Source organism: Manis javanica, chromosome 2 (assembly GCF_040802235.1).
Source record: "Manis javanica isolate MJ-LG chromosome 2, MJ_LKY, whole genome shotgun sequence".
NCBI lineage: Eukaryota > Metazoa > Chordata > Mammalia > Pholidota > Manidae > Manis > Manis javanica.
Genome location: NC_133157.1, coordinates 115,869,168 through 115,885,382, shown reverse-complemented (window position 1 = coordinate 115,885,382; position 16,215 = coordinate 115,869,168). Strand labels below are relative to the sequence as shown.

The following is a 16,215-nucleotide window of genomic DNA, read 5'->3' as shown; positions in this document are numbered from 1 at the left end:
GAATGGGTATTATGTCTTCTCTGTGTGTCTGATAAAATTCCGAGGTAAATCCGTCCGGCCCCGGGGTTTTGTTCTTGGGTAGTTTTTTGATTACTGTTTCAATTTCTTTGCTTGTAATTGGTTTGTTTAACTTTTGTGTTTCTTCCTTGGTCAGTCTTGGAAGGTTGTATTTTTCTAGGAAGTTGTCCATTTCTTCTAGGTTTTCCAGCTTGTTGGCATATAGATTTTCATAGTAGTCTTTAATAATTCTTTGTATTTCTGTGGAGTCTGTCGTGATTTTTCCATTCTCATTTCTGATTATGTTGATTTGTGTTGACTCTCTTTTTCTCTTAATAAGTTGGGCTAGAGGCTTATCTATTTTGTTTATTTTCTCAAAGAACCAGCTCTTGGTTTCGTTGATTTTTGCTATTGTTTTATTCTTCTCAATTTTGTTTATTTCTTCTCTGATCTTTATTATGTCCCTCCTTCTGCTGACTTTAGGCCTCATTTGTTCTTCTTTTTCCAGTTTTAATAATTGTGATGTTAGACTATTCATTTGGGATTGTTCTTCCTTCTTCAAGTGTGCCTGGATTGCTATATACTTTCCTCTTAAGACTGCTTTCGCTGCATCCCACAGAAGTTGGGGCTTAGTGTTGTTGTTGTCATTTGTTTCTATATATTCCTTGATCTCTATTTTGATTTGTTCATTGATCCATTGATTATTTAGTAGCATGTTGTTAAGCCTCCATGTGTTTGTGAGCCTTTTTGTTTTCTTTGTAGAATTTATTTCTACTTTCATACCTTTGTGGTCTGAAAAATTGGTTGGTAGAATTTCAATATTGTGGAATTTACTGAGGCTCTTTTTGTGAGCTAGTATGTGGTCTATTCTGGAGAATGTTCCATGTGCACTTGAGAAGAATGTATATCCTGTTGCTTTTGGATGTAAAGTTCTATAGATGTCTATTAGGTCCATCTGTTCTAGTGTGTTGTTCAGTGCCTGTGTGTCTTTACTTATTTTCTGCCCGGTGGATCTATCCTTTGGGGTGAGTGGTGTGTTGAAGTCTCCTACAATGAATGCATTGCAGTCTATTTCCCTCTTTAGTTCTGTTAGTATTTGCTTCACATATGCTGGTGCTCCTGTATTGGGTGCATATATATTTAGAATGGTTATATCCTCTTGTTGGACTAAGCCCTTTATCATTATGTAGTGGCCTTCTTTATCTCTTGTAACTTTCTTTGTTTTGAAGTCTATTTTGTCTGATATTAGTACTGCAACCCCTGCTTTCTTCTCACTGTTGTTTGCCTGAAATATGTTTTTCCATCCCTTGACTTTTAGTCTATGCTTATCTTTGGGTTTAAGGTGAGTTTCTTGTAAGCAGCATATAGATGGGTCTTGCTTTTTTATCCATTCTATTACTCTATGTCTTTTGATTGGTGCATTAAGTCCATTTACATTTAGGGTGACTATTGAAAGATATGTACTTATTGCCATTGCAGGCTTTAGATTCGTGGTTACCAAAGGTTCAAGGTTAGCTTCTTTAGTATCTTACTGCCTAACTTAGCTCGCTTATTGAGCTGTTATATACACTGTCTGGAGAGTCTTTTCTTCTCTCCCTTCTTATTCCTCCTCCTCCATTCTTCATATGTTGTGTGTTTTGTTCTGTGCTCTTTTTAGGGGTGTTCCCATCTAGAGCAGTCCCTGTAGGATGCCCTGTAGAGGTGGTTTGTGGGAAGCAAATTCCCTCAGCTTTTGCTTGTCTGGGAATTGTTTGATCCCACCATCATATTTAAATGATAGTCGTGCTGGATACAGTATCCTTGGTTCAAGGCCCTTCTGTTTCATTGCATTAAGTATATCATGCCATTCTCTTCTGGCCTGTAGGGTTTCTGTTGAGAAGTCTGATGTTAGCCTGATTGGTTTTCCTTTATAGGTGACCTTTTTCTCTCTAGCTGCCTTTAAAACTCTTTCCTTGTCCTTGATCTTTGCCATTTTAATTATTATGTGTCTTGGTGTTGTCCTCCTTGGATCCTTTCTGTTGGGGGTTCTGTATAATTCCATGGTCTGTTCGATTATTTCCTCCCCCAGTTTGGGGAAGTTTTCAGCAATTATTTCTTCAAAGACACTTTCTATCCCTTTTCCTCTTTCTTCCTCTTCTGGTATCCCTATAATACGAATGTTTTTCCTTTTGTATTGGTCACATATTTCTCTTAGTGTTGTTTCATTCCTGGAGATCCTTTTATCTCTCTCTATGTCAGCTTCTATACGTTCCTGTTCTCTGGCTTCTATTCCTTCAATGGCCTCTTGCATCTTATCCATTCTGCTTATAAATCCTTCCAGGGATTGTTTCACTTCTGTGATCTCTTTCCTGACATCTGTGATCTCCTTCCGGACTTCATCCCACTGCTCTTGCATTTTTCTCTGCATCTCATCCCACTGCTCTTGCATTTTTCTCTGCATCTCATCCCATTGCTCTTGCATTTTTCTCTGCATCTCTGTCAGCATGTTCATGATTTTTATTTTGAATTCTTTTTCAGGAAGACTAGTTAGGTCTGTCTCCTTCTCAGGTGTTGTCTCTGTGATCTTTGTCTGCCTGTAGTTTTGCCTTTTCATGGTGATAGAGATAGTTTGCAGAGCTGGTACAAGTGACCGCTGGAAGAGCTTCCCTTCTTGTTGGTTTGTAGCCTTTTCCTGGGAGAATAGCGACCTCTAGTGGCTTGTGCTGGGCAGCTGCGCGCAGACAGGGCTTCTGCTTCCTGCCCAGTTGCTTTGGGGTTTATCTCCGCTGTTGCTGTGGGCTTGGCCTGGCTGGGGCTGTTCCTCCAAAATGGTGGAGCCCCGTTGGAGGGGGAGCAGCCAGGAGACTATTTATCTTCGTAAGGGGCCTCTGTGCTCCCTGCTGCCCAGGGGGTTAGAGTGCCCAGAGATCCCCAGATTCCCTGCTTCTGGTCTAAGTGACCTGTCCTGCCCCTTTAAGATTTCCAAAAAGCACTCTCCAAACCAAAACAACAGCAGCAACAATGAGAGAGGGAACAGAAACAAAGAGAAAAAAAAAAGGAAAAAAAGGGGAAAAACAAGCGATTTTTTTTTTTTTTTTTTTGTCCTCAGGTGCCGGTCCCAGGCACCCGCTCACTGGTCCTGCTGCCCTGTCTCCCTAGCACCAGGGTCCCTGTCCTTTCAAGGCTTCCAAAAAGCACCCACCCACCGGTCCCTCAGGGAAGGAACGCTCAATATTCTTTGTCCTCAGGCACTGGTCCCACGCACCCGCTCACCAGTCCCGCCGCCCTGCCTCCCTAGCACCGGGGTCCCTGTCCCTTCAAGGCTTCCAAAAAGCACTCGGCAAAAAGAGAGAAAAAAAAGGGGAAAAACGCGCGATTTCTTCCGTCCTCAGGTGCTGGTCTCAGGCACCCACCCACCGGTCCCACAGGGAAAAATGCGGGATATTCTTTGTCCTCAGGTGCCGGTCCCAGGCACCCGCTCACCAGTCCCGCCGCCCTGCCTCCCTAGCACCGGGGTCCCTGTCCCTTTTAGGCTTCCAAAAAGCACTCACAGAAAAGAGAAAAAAAAAAGGGGGAAAAACGCGCGATTTCCTCTGTTCTCAAGTGCCGGTCTCAGGCACCCGCCCACCGGTCCCGCAGGGAAAAACGGGGGATATTCTTTGTCCTCAGGCGCCGGTCCCAGCCACCCGCTCACCAGTCCCGCCACCGTGCCTCCCTAGCACTGGGGTCCCCGTCCCTTCAAGGCTTCCAAAAAGCGCTCGCCAAAAAGAGAAAAAAAAAAAAGGGGAAAAACGCGCGACCTCCTCCGTCCTCAGGCACCGGTCTCAGGCACCCGCCCCCAGGTCTCGCAGGGAGAAACGCAGGATATTCTTTGTCCTCCGGCGCCGTTCCCAGGCACCTCCTCACCGGTCCCGCCACCCTGCCTCCCCAGCAACGGGGGCCCGTCCCTCTAAGGCTTCCAAAAAGCGCTCGCCAAAAAAAAAAAAAAAAAAAAACCGCTCCGGTTTCTCTCCACCCGCCGGGAGCCGGGGGGAGGGGCGCTCGGGTCCCGCCGGGCTGGGGCTTGTATCTTACCCCCTTCACAAGGCGCTGGGTTCTTGCAGGTGTGGATGTGGTCTGGATGTTGTCCTGTGTCCTGTGGTCTCTATTTTAGGAAGATTTTTCTTTGTTATATTTTCATAGCTCTATGTGTTTTTGGGAGGAGATTTCCACTGCTCTACTCACGCCGCCATCTTGGCTCCGCCCGGGTATAACCCTTTTACCCCAAGAACGTTTTACTGTTATATTCTTTGGTCACACTGAATCCATAGTGACCTTGCCGGGGGCTGAAATCCATTGGCAAGACAATTGGCGAAGTCAGCAGGGTTCACTGTTGACCAAGGAAAAAGACAGGCTGCCCTTATGGGAGGGGTGCTTCTGCGGGCTGCCCCTGTGAATGGGGAGACAGCAGATTGTCCCCCAATGGATATGTGGTCAGAGGTAGCTTGCCTCCTAGAAGACGGGGCCCCACCCCACGACTGGAGGCAAGTAGAGGTGATACCCGAGGCAGTAGCGATAGCCCTTGTTATAGTAACGAGAACACTGGCAGTGAGGTGCCGTTAAAGAGGTAAAAGACTCCTTACAGAATGAGACCGCGGCACTGCCAGATGCTCTGAAGGAGGAAAAGGCCATCAAGGAAAAAGACGAACTCCTGAGGGAAGCACAGGCGGAGGTGGCATGAGAACGCCAGCTGCGAAGCATTGAGGTGAAGGTAAGAGAGCTGCTGAAGACTGAGCTGGCATTGCTGCGAGGCACAGTAGAAAAGGTAAAGGTTGTAGCAGAAGAGGTGCTCGGGGGAGGGGAGAGAAAGGTGCCATCAGTCCCGGAAATAGAGGAGCTGGGGAAGGATGAAGGGGTGGTGCCGGAGTCACTGACCCCTCCTCTATTGAAAGCACGCCCAGTGGTTGTAAAGAAAATAAAGACCCAGCAGCTGAAAGTTCCCCAATGAGAAGAGTAGCCCCCTCTCCAGGTGGTGGAGCACTCATGTTGCCCCCTTATACTCAGGCTGCGCTGTTGGATTTGGGCCCACTGTTTAGGCAGAAGCCCTCAGAGTCAATATCAGCTGTGCTCCTATATCTTTGGGACTTAGGGGTGGATGGAATTGTTCTCTTGGGATCAGAGATGGGAAAGCTGGCTTCCCTGACAGTGTCGCGCACCTTGAGGCAGCCATCACAAAATGCACATTAGACCCCAGGGAATCACTCCCTCAGTTGGTGTATGGCTGCACTTCATGCTGTGTGGCCCAATCAGGGTGATCTACCATCCTCTCCTGTTAAATGGCAGACATATGCTGAGCTCCAACAGGTGTTACAAGAGCTAGGCATAAGAAATGCCATCTGTAGTCCAGAGAATTATGGCCCAGATGAAGACACTTTCACTACTGGGATGAAAAATACTGAGCTTAAAATGGGTCCCACATCCCTCTTTGGGTCTCTAGTGGCCATTCTTTCCCCTCACTTAGGGCATCCCATAAGTGAGGTGACACGTACATTAGCAGACTTAGGAGAGGCTGAAGCAATGAGAACATGGAGAGAAATAAGGTCTTCTACTCACAAGAAGAATTTAAGGGGCCCCATGAAGGTTACAAGGACCCAGATGTGGGTTGATATAATACTGGCAGGATCAGATGGAAGGAAATTAGATGGGAAGTCCAATAGGATCTTACTAGAGCTATGGCAGCAACTGAAACCAGAGCAGCAGTTCCAGCCATTAAGACCAAAGAGGCAGAGGTCAGAGACAGAGCAACAAGATCAGCCTGTGTGTCTGCTAGACTTTATGCTGGAGAGGCTGGAGAACAATGTTCGAGCTTCCTTGCACAGGGACCATTGCAGAGGACTGAGGGCACAAAGATTGAGTGGAGAGAATCCTGGAGGGGTGGAGCATGGATAAAATGAGAGTTCCTGTGGCCAGGATTCTCAGCTGGCCTTGGCTGACTAGCTCACTGCACACGTGTGGGCAATACATTACTATTGACTCTATATAAAGAGCTCCACCCAGTGCTCTGGGGCAACACAGTGGCATGGCTACAAGGCTGCAAGAGAGCAGAGCAAAGGCTGGAGTGGTGGCAGCACCGAGGACAGAGGCCCAGAGGACAGCTGTGCAGGATGACTGTGCAGACAGGGAGGCCCAGAGGCAGAGACTGGCTTGCTGCATGCAGACTCACTCTTAAGTGAACAGGATTTTAGTGATTGACCTGCCAGCATGGAAATAAAGTTGGGTATAACCCTTTCACCCCAAGAACCTTTTACTGTCATTTTCTTTGGTCACTTTGAATCCATAGTGAACTTGCCTGGGGCTGAAACCTATTGGCAAGACACTGTATTTCATACATAATTAGAAAATTATGACCTAAATGTTCAAAGGCTCTCTTTTAAATAGGTGTCTGGTGTTCAGTGTTCTCCAGTGCAGAGCTATGCATATAGAAAGATGATGGCAAGTATCTGTGGAACACTTGTGAAGAGTAATTCATGCAAGCCAGAAAATCTTAAGACATCAGAGAAGCTGCTTCTTGGGCTAGGCTTCAAATATGAGGAAAACTTAGACATGAAGCAGGTGAGGGGTGTGAAAATTAGACTGTATATAACTAATGAGGAAAATTTCCATGAAGAGGGATCTGAGTCAAGAGTATTTTGCCCTTGTGCAGGGGAGGGAGATAAGATGTATTGAGTAGGTGGGAATCAAGCAGTCAGAGGCTTTAAATACCTTACATTTTAAGTTTCAAGTTTTCATGGATGTTAACTTTTGTGATTCCTTGCCAATAAAATACCTGGTAGGATAAATGTCTCTGTGGATGGCAAGAAATAGAAGAGGGATTTGATAAATTACCTAGTGTGGTGCAGTGTTTCATAACCTAACAGGTCTTCAGTAAGGTAGTTTGTACAGACAGTGTTAGAACTGAAAGGAACCTTCAAAAGATAATTACAATTAAATGAGGCTTTAGAGAGAATAAATAGTATATTTTCAGCTGCCAATGAAAGCAGTTTAAACAATAAGGAACACTTATTGTTTCATGTATCAAAAGATTCAGAGGTGGGGTCACTCCAGGCTAGTTCATTGAGGTTCATCTAGATTCTGTATGTTGCATCTAGATTTTGTTCCATCTTCGGTGTGTTGGCCGACCAGTCCCATCTTGGTTGCAGGGAGTTCCAGGCAACACACGCTTTGTCAGACAAGGCCCTAAGCTAGAAAAAGGTGGGAGGCAGGAAGAGTGTATCTTTTTGTCCTGTCCTTTTGTAAGAAAGCTTTCTTAGAATTCTCTCTGTAGACATCCATCCAGATCTCACTGGCCAGAATTGAGTCACATGTTTATTCCTGAAGTAATCACTAGCCAAAGAGTGAAATTACCATAATGAGCTTAGAGTAATTAAGATTCACATACACACCTGCTCCCAAAGCTCTCCTGAAGCTTGGGATCACCTAATACCAGGAAAAGAAAAGTTGTGGTTTGGGGAGGGGAAGAAAAAGGGGTGTGATGGGGAGGCAGTCAACATCATCATCACACTAAGGTCTCAGAACAAGTTCTAAGTAGGCCTGCACCAAAGCCCTGTCTCCTGATTCTCCATTTAATTCTCACCTTTTGACATAAATAACTTATTTGCATAATGAATAAATATCAATATTGCTACTTTTTCTGAGGGGTCTTGAATATATCCACACAATTCTGTCGCAAATCCTTTCTGACAAAGGATGTACTATTACAAAACTATACCTGCCATTTTTTAAGCATATTTAATTCGTCAAATAATAAACTACCTGCAGTTCTTTATGTGTGGTTGTTTGTACTTCTGCATCTGCTCCTATTTCTACTGCCTAGAAAACTCACACGTTAGTGCCTGTTTTGCTTCCTTATCTCTTGAATACCTACTCTTCAAGTATCAGTGCCTTTGCAACCTTGACATATGTTTATCTCAGTGAAACTGGTTGTTTGTACCATAGTCCACCCACTATATCATGTTCTAGATTCTTCTACACATTTATAGTGCTGGTTTCTTTATAGATTTTGTCTTCTAGTCTAAGAACTTTCTTTGTTGAGACTGTTTCTCTTGTCTTTTTTAATTCAGGGTATAGCACAGTACTGGATATGTAATAGGTACCACTAATAGTTTTGTTTAATGCCTGGATGATCATATACTACTAATTTGGGGGTGGGGAGAGATTTACCTAATTGTTTTCTATTTGATTTTATTACCACCAACCAGTAGAATATGGATGTAGTTTTACAGTCTACTGTTGCTTTTGAAAGATTTTCAGTGAGGCAGAAATGATTCCTATATAACATAATTCATTTCTGTGAACAAAATTTTCTTTAAAACTTAAATTATGTTGGATGAGAAGCGCTTCATTTTATGCAGTGAAAATTTAGCATATAGCTCTGAAGACTTAAAAAGGGGGTAAACATAACAGAATTGTACATAATGCAAATTAGATGCTCAGTAACATTTCTTAAAATAGTAAATATGTCATAAGTAGGACTTTTCACTTAATGGCTTAATTTTTTTCTTCTTTCATTTTAGCATTTATGACATTAACAGAGAACAGAACTATTGTCAAGAATTCTGGGGGTATACTTGATGAAAATGAATTAAGACCACCCTCCCAGCTACATTCTTTTTTAGAGAAGACCGAGACAGGGTTCATATCAGAAGAGAGTGGGTATTAAACTTAATGCCATAAGTTATTACTAATGAATCAAAGTAGAGCAGTACAATTTTTAAAATTTTAACTTAGATCATGTAAAATGAAAGGACTTCTTAAAAACTTATAATTTCCAATGGAAACAAATTTCTTAAAATCATTAGTTCAAAATTGATAGGTGATTAAGTTACCAGATTGCTTCAGAAAAGGTAAATGTTCTTCTCTATTTGTATTTCATTGAAATTATGGCTCATTTCACCTAATTTTTGAACTGAGATATTTTAAATAGTAGAAATAATACATGCTTATGTAAGAAAAACCTGAATTGTAGCAGTGTATGTAAGGTGAAATTTTAAGTTCCCCTTTTATCCACTTCCCAATCTCAGTAATCATTGGTTTGAACTGTCAACAGTTTGGTTCCCTATCTTTCTAGATCTTTTTCTGTATATTTTCAAACACATAATTTTTAATGTGTCTTTTTTTTAACCAAAATAGCATTATGTAATAATGCATGTTACTCAAGGGTATATGGTAGATATCTTTATATGTCAATATGTACAGATTTACTTGGTTTTTATTTAGTGGTTGCCAGGTGTTCCTCTGTTTATGGCAATTTAGATGATCTCGAGTATTTTTACTATTACAGATGCTGGTGTATAGGACACCCTTGTAGATGCATCCGTGTACTCATGCTAGTATTCCAGAAATGGAATGGTTATTTGGTATGCACTTGAAGTTTTTGTTAGGTCCTGACAAATCATGTTCTAAAAAATTTGCATCTATCTTAAACTGGCAATCCTTTAATATCTTAAAAGTAAAGGGTAATAAATTTTAGGGTTAGCTAAGGAAATGGGCTCTTCCATCAACTACTGTCAGATGGCCTACTTGGACATAAATAATACTATGGTAATGCATAGATTATACTATAATAGCAATGCCTCTATACTTGAACATATGTAGATTGTAGCCCATCTATAGGAAATACTAAAAAGAGCCTTTAATGGCAGATATTGTTGGGTTCTGAGTGTTTCTGTCTCTGATGAGTGCTCTTGCTTACTGAACAAACAGGAGATGTGGTCATGAAAGTCCTGGAAAGATGGAGAAGTGGCTGATCTTTGTAAGAATTATTCTGATACCTAGGAAGGATGGTAGCATTAGTTCATCTCATTATTTGCTTTTAGACCACATGCTTCTAGAATGGGAAATAGGTACCTGTGGTATAACATCAGAAATTGGTTTATAATTTTCTAATTCCTCTTACTAGTAATTAAAGAGAGAAAAAAATGTCCAAACTCAGACACTCAGTGTCTCTGATGGAATTTGAGAAAAAGGCAGATTTGAGCAGAGTCCAGCTAGCGTCAAGCTTGTCTTAACTTTTAGCATTGAATCCACAAATAGCAGAGAAATGTGCCCAAAGACAGATGCTACGGAAAGAGTTTTAACTCATTCTCCAGAGCCATTTACATTCCTCCACATACTCTCTGTTGGCCACTTGAGCCCTAAGGGATGCTCTCCACACTTCACAGACACTTTTCCAGTTACCTTCTTAGATATTGTTCTAGGTTTCTTTGTGAAATAGCCCCCTCTCGATTTTCATAATACTCTGATAACCTTTAATGTTTAAATAAAGCATGTGTTTTCCTCGGCAAAAATGAGACCATTCATTTAGTGCTCTTACTGTTTTTTACAAGAGTTAGAGTCTTAAATCGAAGTGCATGGTGCAGAAAAAAATAGCAGTGTGTAGTAACTGCTTAATAAATGCTTACTGCTGATAAGGAAAAAAAAAAGAAAGTGCATGGTGTAAGAAAAGAGAATGCCAAATAATTCTCAATAAGATTTTCATCTCCTTATTGATAAGCCAGGCAACTTGTGCTTTCTTGAAAGTATTAATTCAGGTTATTTATTATGAAGTCATGAAAGAATCAAGATTTATTGTGGTTTTCCAACAACTTTGCTTTTAATATGCTTTTCCTTCTGTGAGCCATAAAATTATTGCTTTTATAAATATATTGCTATCTGGAGAATGCTAACCTAAAGGTGGAAGCATTTTAACCATGAGTAGTTTTAGGGAAAAAGAAATAATAATAAGCACAGAAGAATTCATTTCCTACTCGTTCCTCTTTGTTTATTGTAAATCTTTACCTTTATTCATTCCTTTATTGGGAACAGTAAGTACTGCCCACATTGGTGTAAATGAAGCCTTCTCCGACCACCTATATGTTATTTGGGAACCTCTGTGTTAGGTAGGTAGCTTCATTGATTGCGGTTTTTTTAATTACACAATTTCTCACAATTTTGTTCACTGTGCAGTAACATTAAAAAATGGGTGTATATGTATTATTCAGTATTTACAAAACTTAAAATCTGAGCCTATCTATTACCATCTTGTAGAATTTAGAGAAGTTAATAATCATAGGATATTCATTTCCAAAGCTGAAACAACTTTTATTTTTTTCACTGTAAGCAATGTATTTCTTAAATATTTAGCTTAAGAGTATATATACTTAGATTTTGAAATATATCACCTTTTAAAAAATAATTAAATACAAGATTTCCAAAATTATAATTTTTAAAGGAATCCAGCTTTGCATTTCAGCTAGCTGTATAGGTTATTTATGAGATGAATTTGCAAAAGCATAGGCTTCCCAGTTTGAGAAGTGCCGCTAAAGAAAACCATGGTTATTATCACTGGTCTTTTGCTCTTTGAATCTCTTTAGAATATCCATATTTTTTACAGCACTGGTATACTGATACAGAAGGAGGAAGTGAAACTGAGAAAAAGTAAAACAATTGATTTAGTTCAGACATACCAACTTCAAAATATTCTTAAGTGTTTCATCCTCTTGTGTTTTCTTCCTTGCTATTTATAATCTTTCATTTCTGATGCTATGTATTACAGTATTTTTCAATTACCTTGATAAATGGACGTGTTAGGACAGTTCAGATTAATTTCACTGAAATGTTTTTTTTCATTTCTCTAACAATCTAGTTTTTTTTCCTTCTCATTTTAAATAAAATGTTCTTTTTTTTCTTTAACCTTAGTGTAATTGACAGAGTTCTGGGAAAAGCAGGAATCCATGTTAATATACTTCTTTATACTATATGACCAAAACTTCCGGTGCTATATATGTTATTCATTCTTTTTATTATTTATAGTTTGTACCTTCCTGCCTCAACCTTGTTAAATAGAATAGAGAGGATACAAATTGAATGGACTGAACAAATTAAATGCTTAAATGTTATGTGAATTCATTAAGCTCAGTTCTTGCCAAAGTGAAGACTTGTGAAATGAAAAGGTACAAAGTCTCAATCAAGAGAAGATTGGATAGAGTTGATAATTCTCAATGAGGAAACATGCCCCTTGTGGGAGGGCCATGGCAGAATCTCTGGGATAGCACATGGGTATGGTTTGAAAAAAGCACTTTAAAAATAAAAAGGAAGTTTTATTTTTGTAAAATGAAAAAAAAATGATTTAATAATTCAACCCCTAAACGTAAAGTTTAATAGGTGTGCTTGGGCTGGTGAGGAAACCCCAAAGATACAAGAACTTCTAATGTGTTTGCTGAGTGTGCTATAGTAGGCCTCTAAGGACCTAACAGACTTGGGGATTTGGTGAGAAGATGGGAAGGGTACTTTATCAAAATGTGGCATAGATTAAAAAAATTTCTGGATGAGATGGCTTCATGATTGAATTTTATCAAGCATTTAAAGAAGAGCTAATACCCATCCTTCTTAAAGTATTCAAAAAAGTAGAAGAGGAGGGAATACTTCCAACTCATTCTGTGAGGCCAGCATCACTCTAATATCAAACCAAAGATACCACAAAAAAAATTTACAGACCAATATCCCCGATGAACATAGTTGCAAAAATCCTCAACAAAATATTAGCAAACTGAATTTAAAAATACATCAAAAAGATCATCTGTCATGACCAAGTGGGATTTATTCCACGGATGCAAGGATGGTACAATATTTAAAAATCAATCAACATCATAAACCACATCAACAAAAAGGACAAAAATCACATCATGTCAATAGATGCTGAAAAAACATTTGACAGAATTCAACATCCATTCATGATAAACACTCTCAACAAAATGGGTATAGAGGGCAAGTACCTCAGCATAAAAAAGGCCATATACTACAAACCCACAGCCAATGTCATACTTAACAGTGAAAAACTGAAAGCTTTTCCTCTTAAGATCAGGAACAAGACAAGGATGCCCACTCTCACCACTTTTATTCAACATAATACTGGAGGTCCTAGCCATGGCAATCAGACAACACAAAGAAATAAAAGGGGCATCCAGATTGGTAAGGAAGAAGTTGAACTTTCACTGTTTGCGGATGATATGATATCATACAGAGAAAACCCGACAAACTCCACCAAAAAGTGATTAGAACTAATACCTGAATTCAGCAAAGTTGCAGGATACAAAAGTAATATACACAAATCTGTTACATTCCTATATACAAACAGTTAATTAGCAGAAAGAGAAATCAGGAAAACAATGCCATTTATAATTGCATCCAAAAGAATAAAATACCTAGGAATAAACCTAACAAAGGAGGTGAAAAACCTATACTCTGAAAAGTAAAGACACGCATGAGAGAAATTAAAGAAGACACCAATAAATGGAAACACATCCCATGCTCATGAATAGGAAGAATTAATATTGTCAAAATGGCCATCCTGTCTAAAGCAATCTACAGATTCAATGCAATTCCTATCAAAATACCAACAGCATTCTTAAACAAATTAGAACAAATAGTTCTAAAATTCATATGGAACCACAAAAGACCCCATATAGCCAAAGCAATCCTGAGAAAGAAGAACAAAGCTGGGGGGATTATGCTCCCTAACTTCAAGCTCTACTATAAAGCCACAGTAATCAAAACAATTTGGTACTGGCATAAGAACAGGCCCATAGATCGATGAATGTAACAGAATAGAAAACCCAGATATAAACTCACACATGTATGGTCAATTAATATATGATAAGGGAGCCATGAATATATAATGGAGAAAAGACAACCTCTTCAGCAGCTGGTGCTGGGAAAACTGGACAGCTACATCTAACAGAATGGGACTGGGTTACTGTCTAACTCCATACACAAAAGCAAACTCGAAATGGATCAAAAACCTGAAAGTGAGTTCTGAAACCATAAAATTCTTAGAAGAAAACATAGGCAAAAATCTCTTGCATATAAACATGAGCAACTTTTCCTGAACACATCTCCTTGGGCAAGGGAAACAAACAAACAAGAACAAGTAGGACTACATCAAATTAGAAAGCTTCTATATAAAAAGGACACCATCAGCAGAACAAAAAGGCATCCTATTGTGTGGGAGAATATATTCATCAACAATTTATCCAATGAAGAGTTAACATCCAAAATATATAAAGAACTCACACACCTGAACACCCAAAAAGCAAATACCCAATTAAAAAATGGGTAGAGGATCTGAACAGACACTTCTCCAAAGAAGAAATATGGAAGACCAACAGGCACATGAAAATATGCCCCACATCACTAATCATCAGGGAAATGCAAGTAAAAACCACAATAAAATATCACCTCACCCCAGTTAGGATGGCCAACATCCAAAAGATAAGCAACAAATGCTGGTGAGGATGCACAGAAGGGGAAACCCTCCTACACCATTGGTGGGAATGTAAATTGGTTCAGCCATTGTGGAAAGCAATATGGAGGTTCCTCAAAAAACTAAAAACAGAAACACCATTTGACCCAGTGATTCCTCTCCTATGAATTTACCTGAAGAAAACAAGATCCTTGATTTGAAGAGATGTACACACTGCAATGTTTATTGCAGCACTATTTACAATAGCCAAGATATGAAAGCAACCTAAGTGTCCATGAAAAGTGAATGGATAAAGAAGATATTGTATATATATGCAATGGAATATTATTCAGCCACAAAAAGAAAAGAAGACTACTTCCATTTGTAGTAACATGGATGGATCTAGAGGGTATTATGCTCAGTGAAATAAGCCAGGCATAGAAAAACAAATAACAAATGATCTCACTCATTTGTGGAGTATAAAAAAAAGGAAAACAGAAAGAGCAAAATAGCAGTAGACTCACAGACACTGAGAAAGGGACTAGTGGTTACCAAAGGGATGGGTGGGAAGGGAGAAGGGGATTAAGGGGCACTATAATTTTCAATCACAATATAGGTATAGGTAGGTCATGGGGAAGGCAGTACAGCATTAGAGAAGACAATTAATGACTGTAACATCTCACTGCCTTGATAGACAGTGACTGCAATGGAGAGGGTGAGGACTTGATAGTATGTGTGAATGTTGAAACCACTGTGTTGTTTATTTGAAACCATCATAAGATTGTGTATCAGTGATACTTTAACAAAAACAACAGCAAAAGACTTGGATGAAAAACACTGGTCTCAGTGATTACTGACCAACAACTTGATACTATGGTTGCATCTTTTTATCAGCCATGCACGCAGCTTAAACCAAAAGGCCTGTGGGGTCTGGCAGAGTTTATTTTGCTCTTAATATTTAAAGTAATTTACCCTTTTGCAATCCATTCAGATTATTTTCTTCACATGAGAGGTCTGTTAGGATATACAGATATGGTAGCCCAAACGCATTGTAGAAGTCTGAGGTATACAGGAAAGAGCAGTACAGATGAAGTATTCAGTGATTTTTAGTGTGCCACTTTGAACCTCATCCTTTGGTTATCTTAAACAGTTGTGTTATTTTTGTTTGTGTTTTACAGTTTTTGAGACGGTATCCTTGAGTTCAGACTCTCTCTTCCAGAGGGCAGTTTCAATTCTCCATACTTCTTACTTGGACTCTGCATCTGAGCATGGTTTTCAGTACAGTCAAGTGACTTTGGTGAAAAATGACATTTTCTTAAATGAGGTGAGGTGCTTGGTACACACTCTGTGTGTTAGTTTTATTTTAGTTTTAAAGAAGTAGACCCATCGTTTTTGGTATGTAAGCCTAGTTCTTTTTAGCTATCACTTTTCAGATGAGATAAAAGATCCTTGGAAATAGTCACTTGAAAGGCAATATATTCAGGGAATAGAAAAAGAGTCTTATTTCATTAGTCTTTTAGCAGGAGGGATTCAGATGATGTGTTTTTAAAAATTGATTTGCAAAGCAGAATAACATGTTTATAGCATTTGGTTATTTTCTCTTTTACATAGTACAAAACTTTTTACCAAGAAAAAAAACAAATAACTATACTGAGGAAGACCTTAAAGAAACTTACGGATTTCTTCTGTCTGAAACGGAAAACCAGGTGAGGGAATTAGACTGTAGGAAATTAATTTTGTGGTATTAGTGAACAAAACTGATGTCATTAATGGGGTGAATGGATATTTCTCCATTCTGGATCATGGTTTACATAGATACTTTGTGTTTCATATGGAGGTTTTTCAGGTTTAAGTTACATGGTTTTGTGAATTAGGAGAACTCTCCCAGCATTTTATTTCCTTGGAGTTGTTCATGCCTGTCTTTGAAGATTGAGCAGCCATACTGTTGCTCGTACCTAAAATGTGAGAGGAGACTGCTGTGT

General features: G+C 39.6%; 1 protein-coding gene across 1 annotated transcript in view; it reads left to right on the top strand.

Annotated features, from left to right (window-relative positions):
* Nucleotides 1-8,334: 8,334 nt before the first annotated feature.
* The window catches only part of LOC140845606 (protein TASOR 2-like), a 47,607-nt gene continuing 39,726 nt past the window's right edge, over nucleotides 8,335-16,215 (top strand). The window contains 6 exon segments of the mRNA XM_073220204.1: nucleotides 8,335-8,405; nucleotides 8,529-8,559; nucleotides 8,561-8,663; nucleotides 15,412-15,557; nucleotides 15,845-15,869; nucleotides 15,872-15,939. Of these exon segments, the coding sequence (XP_073076305.1) occupies nucleotides 8,335-8,405; nucleotides 8,529-8,559; nucleotides 8,561-8,663; nucleotides 15,412-15,557; nucleotides 15,845-15,869; nucleotides 15,872-15,939 (444 nt within the window).